At 43.5% G+C, this 25661-nt stretch overlaps 1 protein-coding gene across 1 annotated transcript; it reads right to left on the bottom strand.

The window, feature by feature from the left end:
- Positions 1–15136: 15136 nt before the first annotated feature.
- On the bottom strand, positions 15137–18633 carry LOC141846379 (uncharacterized). Its single transcript, XM_074734408.1, has 2 exons — positions 16005–18633; positions 15137–15675 (listed from the first exon to the last, which is right to left on the bottom strand). The coding sequence occupies exons 1-2, from the start codon at positions 18631–18633 to the stop codon at positions 15275–15277; spliced, it is 3030 nt and encodes a 1009-aa protein (XP_074590509.1). The 3' UTR covers positions 15137–15274.
- Positions 18634–25661: the final 7028 nt, after the last annotated feature.

Genomic DNA, 25661 nt, shown 5'->3' with positions numbered 1-25661 from the left:
ACCGTAGAGGAGGAAATATGCATTATTGTCATGATCGATGACTATCTCATATGTTACTTTGTATTATTATTTAAGCTCTGTTATGACTTAAACATCGAAGGGACATATTTACTCTCTCCATAAACTAATTTAAAGAAATCAACTCCTTCTGTCTAATCTTTCTCATTTTGTCAAGCATTCTTGCTTCAACTTTTGTCCAGTCTTCTTGCCCCTGTCGACTTCTACTGCCAACTCTTTGTTGTTGCTCATTCACCATAAAAATTCTACTACACCACGTTTCATAGAATTTGATCCATCCTCATATTCACACCGAAACACTAATGTTTTAAAATTTTCATCCTATTATATAGAAAAATACCATACAATTCATCATCATAAGTTAGAATTCGTAAGTACTTTGATAAATTATTAAAAACTTTGCCACCACTGTATCATCATTATCGAAGGGAGGAGAGTAGCAATTTAGTATCCATCCATCCACAGCTGGCTTATGAGACAGACATGATTAGCAAGATGACTAAATCTGTAGCATGCAGAGCTTTCAAGAGTCTGAACTCTGAACTGAACCACCTTTGTTGTTTTTCCCTCGATCGTCAGTGTGTTTGAGTACTCTCCACTGACCGCCGCTTGGAGTTTATCTCTTGGCACGGAGCCATGGAATCTTATCAGGTGCTCACCCTCCCTCCTCGGCTGGCTCTATCTTCGTATGGGCGTCTTTCACTCCTGCTCCACTTGCAGGTTTCGGAAATTTAGACGCCCAGGTAACGCAGGATCCAAACTCACTGTCACAGGAGAATGTAGGTCTATTCTCTTCTCTTCTCTCTCCCATGAGAGAGGTCTGTGATTGGGACGGATTGAATTAATTAAAGTTGGGAGAGTTTGAACTTATTTAATGTTTCTTGGATTGGAGTTAAAGGCAAAAGATTATATAAAATAAAAATGGAAATTGGAAAATTATTATAGTTGATGTAGCGGATCTTGATTAGTCTTACATGGTAGCGAAGGTCAAGTAGATCAATGTGTTAAATCAAAAAGTTAATGGTCAATCTTAGATAAACCCTCATTCTAACTTGTATCATCTTGGTTTCTCGGTATGTTTCTCGGTCATTCCGACCTCGACCATCTGGTCCTTCGGCCATCCCAATCTCGACTATCTCGATTTCTCGGTCTCTCGGTCATTCCGACCTCAACCTCTCGATCTCTCGACCATCCCGACTTCCACCATCTCGGTCTCCTTGCCTCTTGGTCATCTTGACATGTATCATCTCAACCTCTCACCCATCCCGACCTGTATCATCTCAGTTTCTTGGCTATTCCGATCTCGACTATCTCGGTCTTTCGGTATCTCTTTGGTCATCCGACCTCGATCATCTAGGGATGTTAAGGCAGTGAAGACTTACACGTGTCAAATCAAAAAGTCAATAGTCAATCTTAGATGAACTAGTGCCCTTATTCAGACCTGTATCATCTTGGTTTCTCGGTATCTTTCTCGACCATTTCGATCTCGACCATATTCTCAACTATCTCGATCTCGACCATCTTGATCTTTCAGTCTCTCGGCCATCCCGACCTCAACCCTCTCAATCTCTCGATCATCCCAGTCTCGACTATCGCGGTCGTCTCTCTTCTCTTGGTCATCCCGATCTGTATCATCTCAACCTTTCGTCCATCTCGACTTATATCATCTCAGTCTCTCGACCATCTTGATCTGTTGATATCTCTCTCGACCATCTCGGTACGTTAAGGCGTGAAAACTTACATGTGAGAGGGTAGGAGTGAGGCTATATACGTGAAAGAAAATTTAACTCATTTTAAATATATTAAATCGATTTAATCCAAATAAATTTAATTCGATCAAATCCAAATCAATATTTAGATTAATATATAGACTGGACTATAACCAAGATAACCTTTTCTGATCTGTCACTGACTGACTCCATCAGTTGCTCTCTTTTTGAGTCTATGAAAGCTGCACGGGACCTTGTTCTCCACAGTGAACGGGAATCCACCGACAGCAGAAGGAAGACAAACTTACATGGAATGTCTGTTCTACTTGTCTGCCTTTGGTAGGGACTAGAGAGCAAGAGCAAGATGCATGGAATAATGGAACATGATAAATTATACACTAACTCGATCGAGGAGATAAATTAAAACAGACAAGATCTTGCAGCAGCTGGCTGGTTTAGAGGGAATGGGACCTCAATGATGTGGAACAGCAGCAAGTAACAAATTAAAACGAGACGTTTAGATGAAAGTTTGTATATTCTTCCTGTCTTTTCCAAAGCAAAGTGGCTGGATTACAACTTTCACGTGCCCACTTTAATTTTGCCTCTTTCCAAGTCACGGACGTAATATATCTTTTCAAGTGTTCGCAGAACCAAATGCATGCCTTCCATGGATATGTATCTTTCTTCTTCCTTCCTTGGATTGATTGAGCAGGCATTGACTACTTGCGAGTCCTGCGGCTATTAATTTCTTCATTGAAATGGAGGAGAGGAGAGGAGATGTTTAGCTTCTGGATTTGGTGTTTAGCTTCGTGACGTCATGTGGTTTTAATTTGTTTTTGCTTGCGAAGCGAGGGGCGGGGCATGCATGCAGCAGAGCAGAGGAGAGCAGAGGACGGAGGTGGCTTACGTTTCTTCTCTCCTAGCTAGATTTGGCGTCTGGCGAGCGAGGGAGGGAGGAAGGCTGCTGCATGCCTGCCGATCGTGCGTGCATGCATGTGGGCAGATGCGATTCGAGGGGATGCAGACACTCGAGTGAGTGCGCAGGAGCGTGGCGAGCAAGTTTGATTCGTCAGCACTCTGTTCTAGGTATAATGTTAATTATTATTTTCAGGACTGAGGTGGTAGATGATGATTCATTCCTATACGACTATTGTTATCAATAGAATAGATCTGATAATAGATACGTGATCAAATCTGAACGAAAATGAAATTGTGATACGAATATCGACCAAGTCGAGTAATATTCTCTTTTATTATGATCAACTATAATTTTTCAATTTATCTTCTCAATAGATGATCATAAAACCGACAATGTAAGACCGCTGGATAGCAGATTTCAACTTTTTATAAAAGAAATTGTGATACAGATTCAGCAGGATAAATTCAATTTTTGAAAATTATAATTTTTGACTTAAGATGTTAAATTGAAACATAATCGATTGTTTATCGAAATTCTTTTATAGATTTTTATTCGATATCGATAGAATCTGTATCGGTCCATTTTCAGATCCGTCAGATATTGTTTAATACCTTTTAAATACTTCAAATATATTTTTATTATTTATAATAATTTTTTATTTTTAAAATTTAAGAGTATCTTGTTTTTATCTATTTAAATGAATTTTTAAGTAAATTAGTTTTGAATTAATGTTATTTATGACAACATTATTATCCATTTTTTTATATTCCGATAGAATTAATAGATCATAGAATATTACTTTCAATATTCTTGCACCAATCAATGAATTTAATAATTTCTGCTATGTTAAAATGTCTCTGATTGTATAATCCCTACATGTGCTATTAGTATACTAAGGATAACTCCCTCGATTATTTACCTCTTCTTTTTGCCAAATGTTAATTATTCAAGGCACTTAGCGCAAACAACTAACAACTATAATTGTCAATTTGGATTAGGTTTGTCGGATGAATCCGTCCTATCAAATATTTTAGACGGATTAGATTGAAATTTTATCAACATATTTTAAGGTGAATTTAGATGGATCGCCCCTGCCTAAGCTCATGACCCCATGTCGATCAGCCCATGACAGACTTGGATTATTTCATAAATTAAGAAAACTTATTTTTTTCGTTGAAAATTTAAAATTAAAATAAAAAATTCAATAAATTAGTAGATTTGATTTGTCTAGATTAAATTACAATTCAAGTTTAACTTTATAAATTTAAATTATAATTAAAATTTTTTTAATATTTTTTATATTTTGATAGGTCTAGGATTGACCTTCCTAATATGTAACTCCTCTTGAGTTGAGTTGGATTGAAAATTTTCTAACTCATCAAGTTGACGAGTTAGTCAGTTTTGTCCCATCTTATCATATGATAAATTTCTAATGGATTGATCCGTATCATTATGAGTTGACTAATTTAACAACTCTACCCGCAATAATAAAAATAGAAAAAAAATATATAATAATAAAAAGGTGGTATTTAACTTTCAAAAATAGCTAAACAATCCATTCAAATTTTTTAATATTTATTAAAAGTAGTTTTTAAAGGCTATTGTTCCAACCAATACATCGTGGACAATTCCAACACTGGTTCAATGCTCTCCGACGTGCATGCTCTGGTGATGATGCTACGGAAGGAGAAGAAGAGGTCTGTAGACTGTAAAGTACTCAAAAAAAGGATTAGAATGACACTGAGAGTGGATCCCGGTAAGCCACTCCGACGTTTAAATTAGGGTTCAACACTGGGAGTTTAATGACTTGGGGAAGTTAAGATTTATATGTGTGTATCTGTGCCCATGGATGACTACCTTTTTATAGCAATTGATCTATGAAATATTAGCAACAGTTCAAGAAATATTCTGGCATCCTTGTTCTGTTATAGAAAAATTCCGTCCGTTGATATATATTTGAGAATGCGTTCATGTTCCCTCAGAAGAATTAGTTTTGTGCTCTTCTATTTAGGCAGAACGACTATGCCACCAAATATGTGCTGAAGATTGACCCTGCAGGACGTAAGAGGCGGGCCAAGACTGAATCATGAGATCGTTATATGATGTGGGAAACATATCGAGACCGAAATAGGAGGTCAGCACCTGTTTAAAGAAGCATGCCGAGATCGAAGTGGGAGGTCGGCACATGCTTAAAAAAACACATGTTCCGGCTAAAAACCGACGACAGTCAACCCACGGGTCAACAATATGCCACCTCAACCGTCAAGGGCCCCACGGGAAAGAAGACCTGCAAAATCACTGAAGAACGAACGGGTTAGCTGGCGCCGGGAAGTCCCGGCAGGCCACTCCGACGCTCAAGTTAGGTTTCAGATGGAAAGTAGTAAGAACGAAGAAGACAGTAGTGAGTATGCGAAGAATGCCCCCTTTTTTTTCATACCTGTGAGAGGACTTATATACCTGTGAAGAGAACCTTCCACCTGTTAGCGTGGCAGACTTTGAGGGTATCCGGGGGGGACAACTTCTGATACTATCTGACATTTGTGCCAGGAGGATGGCATCTGAGGGACAAGGGCAAGCTGTCTGTAACCGTCTTCCGACGTGGCGATACCCCTGACTTTTGTCGTTTAGCCGGAAAAGGGGAGATGATTGCCACGGGTAAGAAAGATGCTGAAGACATGAGCGTAACCCGTTCCCTGCATATCAGTTTACACGCTTCTTTGTCTGTAGTGCGAATTAAACTTGAGCCAGGATTGTTTATCGGAGTGGGAAATCATCTGGGACCGACAGTAATCGGGTTTACCCAGGACCAAGTGTAGGAAGGGGGCATTGCCCGGGCGAACCAGACATCGCGGGTGAATGGCCGGGTGAACAGGGGTCCGGGGATGTGATTCCCGGGAGATGGCTTGGCAGTGTAGCCAATATTTGGGTCGAGGTGTAGATGGTGCTGGCCGGGTGAACCGGGGTCCGGGGATGTGATTCCCGGGAGATGGCTCGGCAATGTAGTCAATGTTTGGGCCGAGGTGTAGATGGTGCTGGCCGGGTGAACCGGGGTCCGGGGATGTGATTCCCGGGAGATGGCTTGGCAGTGTTCTCGTATTCCCCTAACCGAGGGTACCTACCTCGAGACCACGGGTCCCACAGTTGGCCACGTTAGCCACTTGGTTGACCTTTGGGGCCTTCTATGACTGGGCTAGACTTCCTTGACCGTGGGCCCCAGAATAGGCCAGGATGGGCATTCTATTGACCGACTGCGCCACGTCAGGCCTGGCAAGACTTACCACATCACAAGTCTCCCCGCCAAGTCTAGTCGAAGGAGGTATGCGACTGACTAGACATCAGTCTCACCGAACTTTCTCTCTATTTCGCACCATTCGCGTGTCGGAATATGATGGCATTTAAAAAGACGCATATGCCCGACGCCTCGCCTGCAGTGTCAGGCACGTGCCAGGGGCGGTACTCTCTTTGCAACGAGGTTTACTGCGGGAGTGTGGCGTGGATCAAGCCTTGGAAACAGAGCCTTTTCATCGGACGGCTACGTGATGCCCTCCATCCGTATATATATAAACCCTACAGGTCGCTTTTTTGACACCGCCTATACTTCGTCACCTTCTCCGGCGGCACAGCGTTGTGCTCACGGCGGTTGGGTTTCTTCCTCACTCTCCATTAGCAATGTCTTCCGAAGGACCCTGGTATGAGCACCAAGTATCTCACTTCAATGAGGAGACATTGTCGATACTTCAGGAACAGTACCCCATCCCGTCGGATCATGTCGTCGGTTTTCCTACGCCCGGCGATCGCCCCTGCCGGCCACCAAAGGAGTATGCCACTTTCTTTCTTGACCAGATGCTTAGTGGTCTGCGGTTTCTGGTCCCCACCTTTTTCTATGAGTTAGCCGGTTTTTACCATATCAATATCGCCCAACTATCCCCAGAATCCTTCCAGCTTATCTTTGGGACTATTATTGTCTGTCGGTTATACAGTATTCACCTTACCGTGGCCCTGTTCCACTCTATGTATTCGCTGAGAAGTTGTGAACCTGGCATCTTCTTCTTCATTGCCAGACCGGGACTGGGGTTTCTGAGCAACCCGCGCGTGGCGAAAGGAGGATGGAAGGAGCGTTGCTTCTACATAAAACCTCCTCAGGAATACCCATGGGCCAGCCGGTGGGCTCAGAGTCTTTCAGCATTTCAGCAGGGCGGCGAGGTGCCTACTAATGGTGCGCTGCGCAAAGCCCGTCAAATACTCGAGGGCCTGAACTTCGATGTAGATAAGTTAGTCAACAATGAGGCGTTGATGTACCGCGCAGGCTTAAGCCAGGCCAATGTTCCTCTAGGGGATAATTTATGTGAGTATGATATGCTCATATTCTTCCCTTGGTGATGCAGTTTCTAATTCCTTGCTGTTCTATAGACTTGGTCATGCTAGGACATTCAGTCAACCAAAATGTGAAGTGGGAGTTAGCTCGTCCCAATAATCTCAGGGTAAAAGAGGATCCGGCTGATGACTCTTGGTTCGAGATTCCGACGCGAGTAAATGTTAAGAAGAAAGGTTCCTCGAAACCTAAGTCAAGTAAGACCCCAAAATTACAGAAATCAGCACCTTCCGATTTGGTGAAACTGATTGAAGGACCACCAGCGACAAGGTTACGTAGTGCTCGACAGTTTGTGAAGGCTGAGCCGTCGCAGACAGCGCAATCGCCAAGAGAGAAGACTTTGTCGGACGTACCCGAGAAAACAACTTCGGTCGTGCGGCCAGCGGAAGAGCAACCCCGACCGGTTGCCTCGTCTGCCCAACTTCAACAGGTTCAAGCGCCCTTACCATTGCCATTGCAAGGTCGGCCCCCGGCCAAAGGATTAGTAATCTACGCGTCCGCGGAGGGTGATGGTCAGAAACCAACCACCAGCGCTGCTCCCCTTCTCCTTCCCCCGGCAGGTTCTCCGAGGGGAAAGAAAAGAGCCAGGGAGGAAGAGCCTCCAGAGAGTTCTTCCTCAGGAGATCAGGGGGAGAAGCCCGGGAATAACTCGCCCCCAGACTGGGCTAAGCCAGCCCCCGGGTTCTTCTTGACTCTTCCACCGCCGGGAGCCTCTAATTCGACAATGTATCCGACGAGGTTCAGGGGGGATGTCCACTGGGTAGACGCTCTCGAGACTGCTAGGGATCGCTTACGCCGTTACGAGCACGAGGTGCTTCCCAAGTTAGGTCTGATCGATATCGTTGATGGTTTGTTTGAATCTCATGCAAAGGTAGGTCATCCTTCGATTATGGTTTCTTCTCTCTCGTTACTTCCGGCCCTCATTCTTTGCCTGGGATTGTTAGGACGGACTAGCGAAGGAGGCCATCCGGCAACGCTTACTAGAGCTGGAGAAAGACTATGCTGACAAAGAAGATGAGCTGGCTATCCTTCGGGGTCAGCGATCATCATCTGAGGCACCAACCGTCGCGTATAAAGCGATTACAGACTTGCAAGAGAACACGGAGCACGCCGTTCAGGCTCGACAGCGAGTGGAGAGGGAGTTTGCAGACTATAAAGTCTGGACTAAGGGCCTATATGAGTACCTGCTCAATTGGCAAGGTCAATCTTCAGTTGATCAGCTGGCTTTGGAGGCTGCCCAAGCGGCTGAACAACAGGCGAGGGATGCTCAGTTGCGAGCAGAATATAGGCTAGCCGCAGAGGAACAAGACAGGAAAGCAATCGAGGCCCAACTAAATTTTGAGAAAACGGGCTTGCAGGAAGAAGTTCACAGACTGCGGCAGCAACTGGTGGAGTTTCAGTCTCGGGCAGCGGGCTTACAAGTCGATCTGGAGGAATCCCGGGCTAGGGAAGCCGACTTACGAGCTAATATGCTGGAGCTGGAAACTAATCAGAACAAGCGATGCAAGACTCTGTTTGAAGTGGGGGTGCAAGGGGCGATCCGGCGTTTATTCAAAGCGGGGGTGATTAAGCGTGACATGGATCCTCAGCTCTGGGACCTTCGCCAAGTGTGGGCAGCTCTTCCAACTTCAGTGAAAGCTGCCTACCCGGGAGTTTGGGCAGCCGGGGCAAGCACTTCTTCCGGCATTACACCCGCAGCACCGCGCCAAACCCCAGGGATAACAGATGCTCCACCTGTTCTTGCTGTGCCTCCTACTGGCCAGGATCCTGGTGTGATTGGGTCGGCCACCGTGCACCCTCCCTGTATTTCTGATGAGCTACCTCGGGAGATTGGTCCCGATCTATAAAAAGAAAATCTTTACTGTTTATGCTTATGGCGTCCCTTGCCCCATCTCTTGCATTTCAGTGTTGTGTGAGGAATAAATTTCCTATTGTCCGAGAGATTTTTCCGACGAGTTGATTTCCCGAGCGAACTACATGGTTACCCTCGTCTAATCTTCCTGCTTTCCGTTACCGATTACCCGGTCCATAGAGCTTATATTATCGGCAATTTTTGCGTTTCGGCCTCCTCGCCGCGTTCCAACATTATCATCTAATTTTGAAACTTTCCCGGGCGAAGAAGCTTGATATGGTACTTATTATATCAGCGAAATATCTGCCTCGAAAAAGGGGACATACCTTTTCGTCCTGACAGGCAGCATTCCATTAATGACGAGTGACGTGCAGGGTAATGTGCTATCCTCGTCTATTCTTGTCGGTGAACACGCGTCAGACAACGAGACGTTGCTGACACAAGTCGGGCGCGCGGGGGCCGTACCACTAATCGACACCGTCGAAGCTTAACCGTCACGATCGGACGGCTCTCTTTTATGATAACGAAGAGGCGCTGCCCTTTAAAAGGTCCGGGCTCCTACATTGCCGTTCACCGACTAGGTTATTCGTCCATACCGGCGAGCGTCTGTGTTTCGTTTTCAAGTTTGAGTCTCTTCCAGATGCATATACTTATCGGCACGTTCCCAGAAGTTTGGGAAAGCTGGGGGGAGGTTTCTTCACTAACGATCGGAAGAAATCTCCATCTCGTAGGCCTTGAATTAAGGCACTAATGAGGACATCAGAAGAAGTGGAGGGTTGTTCCAAGGCTTCTTTATTGAAGCGATGGAGATAATCCCTCAAGGTCTCCTTGGGTAGCTGCTTCATTGCAAAGAGAGTGAGCGGGGTTTTCTGGTATCTCTTGAAGCTAGAGAACTGGTGCAGAAATACTTCCCTGAACTCATCGAAGGAATAAATGGAAGCAGGCGGCAGGTGATTGAACCAGCGCTGGGCCGATCCGGACAGAGTGTTGAGAAAAACGCGGCACTTGACCCCATCTGGATATTGGTATAGTAGAGTTGCATTCTCGAATCTACCGAGGTGATCTTCAGGGTCAGAGGAACCGTTGTACTCTCCTATAGGCGTAATCTTGAAATGCTGGGGTAACCCTTGCTCCAAAATTTCTTTGGAGAAAGGGTTCTTATGCAGCTTCATAGGGGGATCTGATGGGGAAGCCAGGGGAGCCTTCCCCTTAGGGTCGTACCGTCTGTTCCCCTCCCCTGGGGTCCGTGCGAGTCGGCCTCGGTAGAGCACCCCCCGCGGTTTGAGGAGCCTTGAGGAGGTATAACCTCCTCCAAAGGTGAAAGTCTATGAGCCCCGGCGGGAGCATTGTTTGCGGGTGCAGGGGGTAATGGTATCCGCCCCTGAGCGATCATTGCTTCCACCACTGCCTGGATGGTGGCTTGCAAATCACCTCCTGGCCCCAAGATTGGGGCTCCAGGATTAGTAGTATCGGGGTCTCCTTCTCCGCCATGATCGCGGTTGTCGGTGGTGCGTCTGGTGGTGACCATCGTGTCGTCTAGCTCAGATTTCCCACAGACGGCGCCAAAATGTTCCGGCTAAAAACCGACGACAGTCAACCCACGGGTCAACAATATGCCACCTCAACCGTCAAGGGCCCCACGGGAAAGAAGACCTGCAAAATCACTGAAGAACGAACGGGTTAGCTGGCGCCGGGAAGTCCCGGCAGGCCACTCCGACGCTCAAGTTAGGTTTCAGATGGAAAGTAGTAAGAACGAAGAAGACAGTAGTGAGTATGCGAAGAATGCCCCCTTTTTTTCATACCTGTGAGAGGACTTATATACCTGTGAAGAGAACCTTCCACCTGTTAGCGTGACAGACTTTGAGGGTATCCGGGGGGACAACTTCTGATACTATCTGACATTTGTGCCAGGAGGATGGCATCTGAGGGACAAGGGCAAGCTGTCTGTAACCGTCTTCCGACGTGGCGATACCCCTGGCTTTTGTCGTTTAGCCGGAAAAGGGGAGATGATTGCCACGGGTAAGAAAGATGCTGAAGACATGAGCGTAACCCGTTCCCTGCATATCAGTTTACACGCTTCTTTGTCTGTAGTGCGAATTAAACTTGAGCCAGGATTGTTTATCGGAGTGGGAAATCATCTGAGACCGACAGTAATCGGGTTTACCCAGGACCAAGTGTAGGAAGGGGGCATTGCCCGGGCGAACCAGACATCGCGGGTGAATGGCCGGGTGAACAGGGGTCCGGGGATGTGATTCCCGGGAGATGGCTTGGCAATGTAGCCAATATTTGGGCCGAGGTGTAGATGGTGCTGGCCGGGTGAACCGGGGTCCGGGGATGTGATTCCCGGGAGATGGCTCGGCAATGTAGTCAATGTTTGGGCCGAGGTGTAGATGGTGCTGGCCGGATGAACCGGGGTCCGGGGATGTGATTCCCGGGAGATGGCTTGGCAGTGTTCTCGTATTCCCCTAACCGAGGGTACCTACCTCGAGACCACGGGTCCCACAGTTGGCCACGTTAGCCACTTGGTTGACCTTTGGGGCCTTCTATGACTGGGCTAGACTTCCTTGACCGTGGGCCCCAGAATAGGCCAGGATGGGCATTCTATTGACCGACTGCGCCACGTCAGGCCTGGCAAGACTTACCACATCAACACACAAGACCAAAGTAGGATGTCGGCACGTGCTTAAAGAAGCATACCGAGATGAAATAGAAGGTCTACACCTACTTAAGAAAGCATATCGAAACCGAAGCAGGAGGTCAGGGGTTTATTTGAATTCATAACCTTCAAATTTTAACAGGTAATTATATTTAACCTATTTATTCATATTCCCTTCTATCCTATATCCATGTCATCACTAAATATCACTAAATGACCCCACTGGATCAGCTATCTTTCTCATTTTTAAAAAATTACAAAATAAAAAAAATGATTGATTTCGTAAAGAACCCCGGTCATTGTTCTCAACCTCTAGCCAGAACGAGACTAGCTCTAACGATCAACTGCGGCTATCCGAAACAAAATAGTGACCAAGGCCGCGACCAACTTAGCGGTGCTTTCACAGCTAAGCCCATCACTGACTCGATCGCAGTTTCATGGCCAGGAGATCACAATCAACTTGACTAGGAGGGGGTCACGATCGACCTGACCGGACTACTTACTATTTCATGGCCAAGAGGCCAAATCGCGATCAGATACAACACAAATTGCTTAATTTGTTAATTTATTTTTTGATGGATTAAATCGAGCAGTAGTCCCGTGTTAATTTTGCAATGTGGTCAGATTCGACCGTACGTGACATTTGTTTGTATCTTTCCCTTCTGACGCTGGAAAGTGCGTGTACGGCATCTCGCTGTCTCAGATGGCTGCCAAAGCCTAAGCGCATCGAAAGACATAATTGAATTCATTTCAGATGGAAGAAAACTACAGAGAGAGAAGGGAGGTGACAAGGCGCTGCTGATCTGATAACGTGGTGATCGGAATGGAACATTGTGTCTGAATCAATCAAAGAGATCTATCTAGTGAGGTTATTTAATTCAGTAGCTTCATGATCAGTAACGTTCATAAATATCTGACCATTTTAATTTCTGCATGTCTCCTGTGATTGATCGATTCGCTGAGAATGTGTGACGTGATGAATTAATGGGTCAGTTGAAGCGAAACGATAGGAAGTGATAGGACACGCAGGCAGAAACCAAAGGCTCCTCCATTGTTACTCTCTTTGGCAGCACATCGCCCTCGCCTCGCGGCGGTGGCCAGAGAGACAAGTCGCTGAAGGATTCCTGCCCGCCCGTGGTCCTGCACGATCCATCACCGTCGCTTAGCTCGAAGCTGCCCGTTTCTGCGTTGGCCTCACACGCAGCTATCTCAACCTTACCCGCTTATTTGGCATCGCACTGCCCGGGCTCATGGTCATGGACTCAATGAGTATAGTCGAGGACAGAAAAGGGACAGAATGATAATTGTATTATAGATTTGTTTTCGTAGTAAAATTTCAATATCGAATTGAAAATCATAAAACTCAGAGAAGTTGCTATCAGACCATAACGCAGATGGTAGACGCAGAATATTTTTAATATAACAGTTAAGGTTTGAATTTCACGAGAACTCATGATCTGTTATTCATTCCACCATACTTTTCTGATATATTTATCTGAATTTAATTCCCTCTATATCCATAGGATTGATATTAGGGGATCGAGTCATTGAGGTGGCATATCTATTTTTTTTTAAATAGTCTCAAATTTTCATCACATGGTAGATTTCCAAAATTGAATAAGGATCGAATTCGAATAAAGTCGTAAAAATACCCTTTCATGTGGGGGTTAGCTTCGATTTCTTAATTTACTCCCTTACAATGGTGTGAGACAATCTTGAAGGTTGTCAGCATGAAAGATTTCACCTTTTACAAAATTAAGTAGTTTAAAAATAAAATCCTAAAGATAGTAAATGATAAAAAATTATTCAAATATTCTAAAAAAGATTTTAATTATATCTTTGAATAAATTTTAATTTAATTTAATTAAATATATTAAAGATCTCATGATTTATATATAATTATAATTTTAATTATTCATATTATATTTTAGGATCTCTTTTTTAACGATCATCTATGAGTAAATAAATTAAGAAGCTGTAATTGATTATGATAAAAGAAGATATTATCTTGATTTCGTTGAAATTCAATTTTTGTCAATTTAATAATTTTATTTTATTATAATCAATTTAATTATATCCCACGAGTATGTTTTAGATCTCAATAAAACATGATATACATATTCATTAATTTGTTTTGAAAAAATTTAAAAGTTGATAGTGACACGGAGGAGAATTAGATTAGTGAAAACTAATATTATTCTCAGGGAAAGAGAGAATGAAAAAAAAAAAAAGTTAATGTAGTGGAGCAGATGTAAAGAGACAGGGGAAAGACCACACGGAAAGGGAGGAAGAAAGAGAAAGAAACAAACAAACAAAAAAACTCAACGTGCCTACCTGAGCTTTGGTTAAAATAGAACCGACCGAAATTAAAATAATCAAAATGGAATTTATTAGTATTTTTAAATAAATTGAATCTATTATTAAAATCCTATATCAATCGATTTTTAAATTTATTATACTTAATTTGTGAATTAAAATAATTATTTTTTAAAAAATCAAAATTTCAAATTAACCGAACGAAAATTTTAAATTAAATTAATTCATAGAAAATCAAATTATATATATATATATATATATTTATAATCTTGATTTCTAATTTTTTAAACTGATTGATTAATTGGAAAAAAAATTTTATTGACCATCAAAATAAATTTGAAAAGTGCTATGAGAGCACTAACAATTGACCTCCATGATCGATCTATCATTATAGAACATTATCCATCATCTAGCAAAACGATCGTTCAATCAAGTAGCAGTCTGATCCATCCATGCATAGTCCTTTGATTGCTTCTTATAATTTTTTCTACTAAATAGATAATATATATATTTCATGAAATTCATCATCTCAACGGCCTCACACGATCGATCCAACGATCATCTATGAGGAGGAAAATCGAAAAACTATAATTGACCACGATAAGAAAAGGCATTGCCAATGATCATATTATTTCAATAAAAGGTAGAATTCATTACCCCAATAGTCCCACACGATCGATCCAACGACTATTGAGTAGATAAATCGAAAAGTTGCAGTTAAAAAAAATATTTTTATCGAGATTCGATCCTTATCCACTTCAGTAATTCTATTCTATCATAACCAACTCAACTATTAATCCTACCCCAATGGATCATATTATTTCAATAAAAGATAGAATTCACTACCCCAATAGTCTCACACGATCTATTCCACGACCATTGAATAGATAAATCGAAAAATTACAATTAATCATGACAGAGAAAAATATTACCTCAACTTTATCAAAATTCAATCCTTATTCACTTCAGTAACTTTGTTCCATCGTAACCAATTCACCTATTGAGCCTATAATTTTTTTTCAACAGCCACTAAAATAAATCTACTTGAGTGAAAACCACACCCCTGATTTGAATGCCCATCAAACCACACACTTCGGCACCCAAATCTCTTGGCAAAAACCTCATCATTTCGGCACCCACAAAACCTGAAAGGCCAAAAGCAGTCCTTCAGGCATACGTAATTATCATACTTCCTTCACGTCACTGGACGCAAAAACACTACCTTTACCATTTCTTTTACCTGATAAAATTCCACACCTTACAGAACAGAACAGAACAGAACGAGAAGAGAAGTAGAGAGAATTAATTAGCCGGACTACCAGCCAGCAGCATTAAGAACCAAAAGGGAACCAACCTTCAATAAACAACCATCTCCCCCACCAACTTAGACGAGCTGTACAGGAAATTAAGAACCACTGAGCAAAATTGCACTTCAAATGCTCAGGAGATCCGGCGGCGGCGAGCTCCGTGATTCTTCCAGCGACGCTTCCTTCGCCTCCTTGACCGCAGGCGCAGCTGCCGGTCTCGGCAGATCCATCAGGATTTGAACCACCTCCCTCATCGTCGGCCGCTCCACGCTCTGCTCTTCGACGCAGAGCATGGCGACGTAGAAGACGTGCATGATCTCGTCCAGAGGAACCGCAGGGAGCCGTGGGTCTGTGACCTTCAGCACCGCCTCCTTGATGGAGCCCGTCATCTTCCGAACCCACTGCACGATGTCCACTCCGTCGCCGAACTCCCCCACCGGCTTCCGGCCGGTCACCAGCTCCAGAAGCACCACCCCGAAGCTGTACACGTCGCTCTTCTCGTCCACCTTCAACGTGTATGCGTACTCTGGTGGGAAGAAGACGACGATGGATTAGAAGAGTAAAAAGGCATCACGATGAGAGTGGAGTTGCTGAAGAGTGCTACTTTAGTTCTGGATCGAGGACTGGACATCTCTACTTCCCCAAAGTTGATTTGAGACAAAAAGTGATGCAAAGAAAAGGCCTGCAGTGGGTGTACTTGGTTCGAAGGCTTTTGGCACAGTGATGACAGAATAGGAATCGGAAAACAGAGCAGCTCTTAACGCACACAGCCATTGTTGAAAAAAGAAGCCAAAATCGAACCTTTTCTAGCTGCTGATTGTCGACGATGAGAATACGATTGATTGTAGAAATTACCTGGAGCAATGTAGCCGTAGGAGCCGGCGATGGCCGACATGTACTCGGAGGCGCCGGAATCCTGCAAGAACTTTGCGAGGCCGAAGTCCGCCACGTGAGCTTCGAAGTTGGAGTCGAGGAGAATGTTGTTGGACTTGACGTCGCGGTGGAGGATGAGCGGCGAGCAGTCGTGATGGAGGTAGCAGAGTCCCTTGGCCGCATCGACGGCGATCTTGTACCGCGTGTCCCAGAGCAGGTGGCCGCCCTTGGTCCCGTGGAGGACCTCGCCGAGGCTCCCATTGGGCATGTACTCGTAGACCAGCAGATTGGTCTCGTGATTGGAACAGAAGCCGAGAAGCCTCACGATGTGGCGGTGACGAATCCGGCCGAGCGTTTGAATCTCCGCCGAGAATCCGTGGTCGTGCGGCGACCCACGGGTCATGGCCGGGAGCCGCTTCACCGCCACCTGCTCGCCATTGGGCATTATGCCCTTGAACACGATCCCGGCGCCGCCTTTGCCGATGATGTTCTCCTCCTTGAGACAGTCGAGGACGTCGTCGCAGGTGAAATCGAGGCGCTGGAAGGCGGTGAGACGCCACATCCGGGCCTCGCTAGCTTTCTTTAGAGACCAGGCCTTGATAATGGCAGCGATGGAGAAGACGATGGAACAGACGAGGAGAGCGATGACCAGGAGCATCTTGAAGGAGGCCGGGAGCGGCCCCTTTGGATGGCCGGAGTTTCCGCCGTTAATGGTGGGGCTGCAGGAGCCGAGGTAAGGACCGCAGAGCTCTGGATTCCCCATGAATGAGCTCGCATTGAAGTAACTGAACTGCCCGGCGGAAGGGACTGGGCCAGAGAGGTTGTTGTAAGAGAAATCCACCGCTGTGAGGCTCTGCATCGTGCCGATCGACTGAGGAATACTCCCCTCGAGCTGGTTTCTCGATAAATTGAGGTAATTCAAGATTCGCATTCCGGAAATCTCCGGCGGAATCTCACCGGAGAGCTCGTTGCGGCTGAGGTCGACGAAAGTTAAGAGCTTGCAGTGGCTTATTTCCGGCGCCATCTGGCCGGAGAAGCGGTTCCCGCTTAAGTCCACCTTGGAGAGTTCCTGCAACAACCCAATCTCCGGAGGGATGCGGCCGGAAAACTGGTTCTGGTTCAAGAGGAGCTTCTGGAGGCCCGAGAAGTTTCCTATGGACGGCGGAAGAGACCCCAAAAGCCGGTTGTTGGAGAGGTTAATCTGCCCTAGGTCCGGCGAGATGGCAGCGGCGCCGGTGTCCGGGAACCTACCGGTTAGGATATTGTCCTGGAGCTCGATCTGCGAGAGCTTCGGCAAGCTGAACAGGGCATCGGGGATCGATCCGTTGAGGTAGTTCTCCCCCATCCGAATCCTGGCTAGTGATTTGCAGGTGCTGAGGGTCTCTGGAATGGGGCCGAAAAGGAAGTTGCCGAGGGCGATTAGGGTTTGCAGGCGATTCTCGGAACAGAGGTCCGGCGGTAGCGTTCCGGTGAGCTTGTTCGATGATATGTCGAGGATCTGCAGACGCCCACTCTGCCCAAGCCGTCGGGGAATATTGCCAGTGAAGTTGTTCTCCCATAGTTGGAGCACCTCCAGCGCCGGCAGGTCTCCGAGGAAGTCCGGGATCGACCCATGAAGCTTGTTGCGGAACAGATTGAGCAGGGTCAGATTGCGGAGCTCAGCGAAGGTAGGTGGTATCTCACCGGAGAGGGCATTGTTGGAGAGATCCATCGACTTGAGGCTGCCTAGGCGGCCGATCTCCGGGGGAAGATTGCTGGAGAGGCCGTTCACCTGGAGGAATAGCGTGTCAAGGTTCCGGAGGTTCCCGAGCTCGGGTGGGATCTCCCCGGTCAGGCCGCAGTTGGCCATGTCGAGACGAACGAGCGACGATAGACTACCAATCTCCGGCGGGATGCCGCCCTCAAAGCTGTTGAAGTAGCCGACGTAGAGCTGCCGGAGACGGGTGAGATTACCGAGTTCCTGCGGCAGGGAGCCCACGAGTTCGTTGCCGGAAACGGCTAGGTACTCGAGGAACTCCCAACGACCAAACTCCCGCGGGATGATGCCGGTGAAGAAGTTGCCCCCTAGATGGAGGTGGCGGAGGTTGGGAAGCTCGGATACCTCCGTCGGGAGGGGGCCGGTGAGGTTATTGTTGTAGAGGTCGAGGACGACGAGGTTCTTGAGGCGGGCAAGGGAGGACGGGAAGGTTCCATTGAAAATATTGTTGGAGAGATTGAGATGGCGGAGGCTCACCAGGCGAGAGAGCTCGGAAGGGATGGGGCCGGCGAATGAGTTTGAGGCGGCGGAGAGGTTGAGGAGGTGGCTGAGGCGTCCGACTGCGGGTGAGAGCACGCCGGAGAGGTTGAGTCCAGTCAGATCAAGGGACTCGACGAAGGCCTGGAGAGGGTCGCAGGTGACGCCCGGCCAGGAGCAATGTCCGTCGCCGGAGGAGGAGTTCCAGGCGGAGAGGACAAGGGAGGGGTCGGAGACGGCCGCTTTGATTTCAATCAGGGCGTCGGCCTCCGTCTCTTTCTGCGCGAACGCGCCGAGCGGCGCGACGGCGACGAGGAGGAGGAGGAGGAGGAGGAGGAGGAGGATTTGGTGGCGGCGGGTGGGCGGCGCAGGCGGCATAGCTTTGGGCCGAGCTAAGGAAAGACGACGCTGGAGTGTCGGGGCTCGAGTGTCTTGCTTTTATTATGGGAAAATTAATATTTTTTTGATTTTTTTTTTTAAAACGAATTTTTTTATTTTTTTTAGAATCTCGTATTTTTTGTGGGGCCATCCGATCGAGAAGGTGGTGGGGGAATTGTTTTTTTTTTTTGTTTTTTTAGAAGATGCCCTGAAACTTGCATTATTGCAAACATACCCAAAAACTTTTGATAGATATTTTCATTTCCCCCCGATTTCTTTTCCAAATAGCTTATAAAACCTTCATTTAACTTTCCCACAAGGTAAATTTTTTTGAAAAGGATAAATTTTGAAGGGCAAGGGTCTAACAAAATTGATAGAAAATCAAAAGGATGCTTTTAATTATCTATACTATTAAAAAAAGATTTCTGTTTTTAAAATATCAAACTAGTATTTCATCCATAATTGAATATTCAAAATATCCTTTTTAGATTTCATTTTAGAACAAATTTTATTAAAGTTATATTATTTTGATTAAAATTACTCTAAAATAATATAATTTAAGTCAAAACATATAATTTTGATCAAGATTCCTGGATCATAGAAGGTATTTTAAATATTAAATTTATGGATAAAATATTATTTTGACTAATTTTAAAAGTGAATACCCGCCACATGATTGGAAGTTGGAGAGATGTAGTTTTTCCAAAAATTATTAAATCTGTAATTTTTAAAATCTGTGGATTCCATTGAAAAATACTTGTGGCTTTGGATGAAGAAGATGATGAAAATATTATTAATTAATAAAATTATTTTAAAATAATTAAATAGATATTTAAATAAATCTTAAAATAAAACCTAACTTTCAAAGGACAAAAATATTCTTAACTAAAAATTTAAAAATTATTATAAATAGTAAAAATATATTTAGAGTTTTCAAACAAATACTAAACGATGTTTGATGGGTCTGAAACTGAACCGTTATAAATTTCACTAAGTAATAAATATAGAGCTCTAAGTAGAAAAAAAAATCACACCTCATTTTGATACTAAAATAAAAAATTATAACCTTTAAAATTTACTTTATTGATCATGCATAAAAAAGTCCATCATGATTCTTCTTTGCATCAAATCAAAACGATCTTAAAACAACTAAATACACATTTAAATAGATTCTAAAATAAAACATTAACTTACAATGGACAAAAATACTTTTAAATCCAAAAAATAGAAAAAAAAAATACTCGAAGCATCCAAAAAAGTACTAAACAATGTCTGATGAATCTGCAACTGAGCTATTATGGGTTTCACCTAAAAGAACTCTAAGTAAAAAAAAATTGTATCTCGTTTTGATACTCAAGTCAAAAATTATAACTTTCAAAATTTCACCATCATGATATAACTTTCAAAATTTCACCATCATGATTCTTCTTTCATTAATTCTACTTCCATTAAGCACATCAAAAACCAAAGCTTCCTAGCAAAGTATGGGCGGTGAAGTAGTTATTAGATGTGTTTCTTTCACGAATGCATTCAAATTTTGCACCGTGCCTTGGATTGTTCCTGCATGATTACCCTCGGAGCCTAGTTGAGTTGGTTTATTACGAAACGGACTTACTGAAGTAGGCACTAATCGAATCTCGGCGAAGCTGAGATAATATTCTTTACCTTCCGATCGTGTGAGATCGTTGAGATGTCAAATTCTGTCTTTTACTGAAATGATTGTGAATTTATTTCACAAAATTCTAAATTTTGATAAAAGGAAAGCATGTATCGAATTGCTGGCCTTTGGTACTCCATCCCTATTCACTCAACAACATTAATGTCTACCACTAAAAGCAAATTGCGATGCCTTTTCTATTTTTGGACGAATGTTATCGATAGCAACACTGTTCAAGTACCACATGAATAATGTGGCCATCCACTGGTCCACACTTCATTATTCCGAGCTCACTGTTCAATCGACCTAGCCGAAGAACCGGCGAGCTATTCGAGCGGTCCCGACTCGCAGACGCGTAGTTGCATTCACATCCAATTTGTCGATAAGCCTAGCAACAACCACACATGATCAAAAAAATAAAAATGGAACGGTTGGTGCCATAATTCCTCAGTTACCTGAATCCTCACTGATTTTTTGGAAGTGGTGGCCAGTGCCCAACTTTGATCCTTGAGTCCGAGCTCATAATTAGAACTTTGCTTTAGCCAAGAAAAAGGAATAGTCAAAAGAGCAAGACATGAATCATGTTTGCCGGTTGGACACTTAATGAGCTCTTTGTTTGATGAAAGATCATATCTATGAAGTTGCTAAATTTTGGTTTTTGGATGATAAAAGAGGAGGGAGAGCAATAATTGAATGATCTTATGGCATGTGACTTCAGACATGTAAGATTCCAAATTCCTGCAATAAATAAAGGAGCTGAAGAGTGGAAAGTTCTTGTCTATAAACTCAGTTTAATATCCATCCATGGACCACCATGAATGAAGTCCTGAAGGTGCAATCATGGACCACCATGAATGAAGTCCTGAAGGTGGTACCAACTGAAGGTGGTACCAACTTTAGATTGCCCCAAACATACAAGCCATCACCAAGGGCTGATGAGCAAATCCAGCACAAATCGAGCAGTTGCCATCAAATCTATCGGTGAGTGTTCTTCCAAAGCTTCGAAATTAAGAGGAGATTAGTTCGAGGAAGAGCCATGGCGTGGCAGTCTCGAGAAGCGGCCTTCTTGTCTCCTGTCTGTCTTCTCCCTAAACCCATCGAACAACACTGCATTAAAGTAAGAAGACAGTGAGGGAAGGCAATAAATTTCGAGTCAAATTTCGCACACTTACCGTGGCCGAGCAGCAGGCTTCGTCATTAACGCTAAGCAGCATCATCATCATCAGTACAGCATGAGCTCGCACAGAGTGAGTGGCAAGAGACAGACAAAGGAGAGGTCGGTGAGGTAGCTGCTCTGTACACGCCAACTCAGTTGGCAGCGAACAAAGGAGGTTTATGAGAATCTGATGAGCTCGGCAATGAAACTGCCTGTCCTTTAGCTGAGGTCGCCATGGACCCATTTCCTTGCCTTTGGGGTAACTTGTCAGAGGAGGGAGCTGGCTGAGCTTGGAACAAGGGCCTTAATTGGAGATGGCTTCAACTGGGTTGCTTCCAGTGCTCTGCTCACTTGGACAGATGCATGCTTGATCCAAACCTTAAAGGGCCCTATGGTCCATCAACAATATGCCATTGGTGGTAAATCTTCTTGGGGGCTTTCTCTGCTGCAATAAAAGTATGAAACAGTAGGTGATGCATTAAAGAACACTTCAAATGGTAAAAGAAATGTAACTGCAGATCAAAACACTAATATGGGACCATTAGACAGCACTGATCATGTTGTGCATAAGTTAAGGAACAGACAGTAGCTCACCAAGAAAAACTGCTTTCCTCTGGATCTTAACTAACATGCTTATTCAGAGCATGTGGAGTGGGAGTGAGCAATCTCTACTTGCTCCTTCTTGGTGACCAAATATATTTGAAAGCTCAGGTTTAACAAAGAGGGTTTGCAAGACAAATGCACAAAGGTGCATTGCAGTCACCAAACTTGTTTTTTGTCATACTGGAATTTGGTAATCTTCTCGATCTACTTAACTAGGCATTTTCGCTGCCTTCGGTGCCCATACTTAATCCTGGGATGTTCTTGAAAATGGAATTGTGAATGAGATTTATCATTCTTCCTTTTTGTTTGAAGAAGCCAATGTAACTTGCAATGCCCAATTTAGAAGCCATAATTCTTTAGATTGAAAAAAATTAAGGTTGATTTAGATTAGATAGGGAGAAATCTATTGTGTTGGACAATTTTGTTGTGGGAGATTACAAGAGAAATTACTAAATTGAAATGAATTCAACTTCAGCTTATCTGTTGGAAAGTTTGAGCAGATAATTTCAAACTGCCAGCGGAGTAAGTTTGACTGAACTGTTTGAATGCTTCCCGAGTCAAAACAGTAATTGCTGACAAGTCCAAGTATCCGAGCGCTCCTGAATTTGAGTGAGAAGTTGGGATTCCAAGTGCTCTTGAGTCCTAGCAGGAAGGTAGGAGCAGTAGAGCGATCCCTAAGTCGACTAAATACTCCAAGTGTGAGTCACCAAGTACTCTAAGTGTAGAATCGACCGAGTATGTATCGAGTCGTCGAGTACTCCGAGAGTTGAGTCGCCGATTACTCTTGAGTGGAGGTCGAGTACCTCTGGGTCGATACTAAGTGGTCGAGTTACCGAGTATCGAGTTGGGTGTGAAGTCGCTCGACTATCCGATTCGGGAAGAAGCGTGCCTAACTACAGAATGGAATGTCGAATGCTGAGTCAGGAGAGAAGTCGCCCAACTGCCAAGTGTTGCTTGAATGCTAAGTAGTGCTTAAGAGTGAAGTTTGGGTGCTCGAGAAAATACTCCCGAATGAGTTTTTGAGTGCTCGAAAACTAAGAAGCCGAGGTCTATGTTCAATATAGTCTACTTAAAACATATTCACCCTATCTCCGATTGTACTTCGAGGTTGTCATGAGTCATCTATTTCCTATAATACAATGGCAAACCACGATTCACACCAAGCACTGGTGGTAACGACGCACAGAAAGGTACTCGAATACTATCACACGTATTATGTTGAGCAAGAGATGCACGACAAAGAGAATGAGAGCGAGAGGCAACACAAGTGAATGAAGATCTTTTTGTTATATCTTTAGCTTTTTCTTTTGCTCAACATGTAGCCTCCTTATATAAGAGTGCCTCCCATTTTGCGTTAAATGACCGAGTAAAATGTCCGAATCAAAACGCTATCGTTGACCATCAATAATCGGTCGATTACGGATTCATGATTAAAGACGATTAATTCTTCCATTATACTCTTGAGCAAGTAGCAAAAGGAAAATTCAATTGGCAAAATATTAGTTGATTCATTTGGACAAATTTTATTCTAAGCACATAGAGTCTTTCTCTATGCATTTGTTTATAACATACATACTTATCCAACAATATAAACCAACTATTTAATCATAAAACTCTCAATCTCATAGAGTCTCTTTCTTCCATTCACCTTTTTCATTCACATGTCTAATATATTGTACGCAGGCTTACTCTCCATTACAAGAATATGAATTCGTGACCATCATATCACACAACAACAGGTGTAGTGCAGGCTCCCCGAGTCCCGCTCGCACCGCGCCGCCTGCTCCGGCTCTCCCCACGTGTGCTCCGGCTCGCACCGACGCCACTGACCCTTGCTCCGGCTCCCACTCGGCATCTCCTCTCTTCGTCGGCTCCTTGCTCCGGCTGCTGCCATCACTGTTCTCTTTTGAGGTAACCGATTTTGAACCTTAGTTTAGGGTTTTGATCAGTTTAGGGATTTTGATGAGTTTAGGGATTTTGATGAGTTTAGGGCTTTGATGAGTTTAGGGATTTTGATCAGTTTAGTTTTCAAAATTATCAGTTTAGGGTTTTGATTAACATTTATTATCTGACCTGATTGTTAGGGTTTTGATTAAAAATTTGTTAGCTGAACCTTAGGTTAGGGTTTTGATTAAAAATCCACAGCATTTCATTCGGATCTGAAATGATCCAATTTGATAATTATCAAATCTACTTGAAGAATGTTCAAATTTAATGGCATCCGTCAAAGATGCCTCGGTTCACAGGTGCACACTGTGGTTACTGCCCTAAGCATCAGATTCAAGCTAAGGATGAATTGTACTAATAGGCCACAATATATTGATTGACATAGTTGGAACCTAAGGATGAATGACATGAAGAAAATCAAAAGGATTTATTTTTTTAATTTAAATGACAATTTATTTCTCAATAAATTAGTTTTTTATAAAATTCATAATATGATCAGTATATGCTTTGATAGAGATTGAAATTTTGATAGTAATAAAATATGTTTGTGATCGTTTAGGGCTTACAGTAATTTTGCCCGTAGTGATAAAATATGCGTAATTACTCATTAATATAAAATTAAAATAACTTAAATAATAATGAAATAAATTCTTGAAGTAAATAGAAATGAGTTTAAATCATTAAGTAAATTCAAATGAGTTTGATTCATTAATTAATGACTAAATTAATTAGATAATTGACTTCATAATTGGTATTATGTTTGCGTTCAATTTAATATATTATTTATATTCAATTAAAAGTTATTTTTGCAGAAGGATACAATATATATGAATAAAGCTTAGATGTACAATAGATTAGATGATGGATTTCTCCGACCTGAATTTTATGCCGGAGTTGAAGAGTTTGTGAACTTTGCTAAGAGCCATCCAGAATGTATGAATGGTGCAGAGTTGCGTTGTCCGTGCAATCATTGCAATGTCGAAATAAAGCTTTCCGTGATGATGATACCGTGAAGGTGCATATCTGTAAAAATGGTTTTGTTCCAAACTATTACAATTGATATTGTCACGGGGAGCCTTATATTTCGGAAAGAATTGGAACCTCAGCTGCTTCTTCATCTAGCACAGCTGTTTTAGAGGAATCACCATCTACTGACCATATGATGCAAGCTATGGTTAATGACGCAATTAATGCAGCTGATTTATCTAATATGGATGAAAGACCAACACCTGCAGTTCAGCAACTATACGACATGTTAAAGGCAAGTGAAAGAGAAGTGTGGGAAGGTAATCCATCTGGTCATTCCCAATTATCAGCTACTGCAAGATTGTTGAACATCAAGGCTGAACATTATTTATCAGAACGATGTTACGATGACATTTGCCAATTGATGTCAGAGTTGCTCCCTGCTGATCATCAAATGACTGATAGTTTCTATAGTACAAAGAAATTGGTCAGGGGATTAGGTTTGCCCGTGGAGAAGATTGATTGTTGTGTAAACAATTGCATGATATATTGGAATGAAGACAGTGAACTTATTGAATGCAAAATTTGTAGTCACCCTCGCTACAAGCATCATAGTCGCATTCCAGGGAAGAAAAATAAAAAAATTGCATGGAAGATTATGTATTATTTTCCCTTGACTGCTAGACTTCAACGCTTGTA

The sequence above is a fragment of the Curcuma longa genome, chromosome 15 (assembly GCF_044706935.1).
Source record: "Curcuma longa cultivar G26 ecotype Majalengka, Jawa Barat chromosome 15, ITB_CL_G26_1.1, whole genome shotgun sequence".
NCBI classification, from domain to species: domain Eukaryota; kingdom Viridiplantae; phylum Streptophyta; class Magnoliopsida; order Zingiberales; family Zingiberaceae; genus Curcuma; species Curcuma longa.
The sequence above is the reverse complement of the archived record's forward strand: the minus strand, read 5'-3'. Positions and strand labels throughout refer to the sequence as shown.

Excerpts from the sequence above, each read along its gene's own strand:
- LOC141846379 (XM_074734408.1), bottom strand. The coding sequence starts at position 18,633 with ATGCCGCCTGCGCCGCCCACCCGCCGCCACCAAATCCTCCTCCTCCTC. Across the intron at positions 15,676-16,004 it reads CTACGGCTACATTGCTCCAG|AGTACGCATACACGTTGAAG; the intron begins GTAATTTCTACA and ends TCTTCCCACCAG.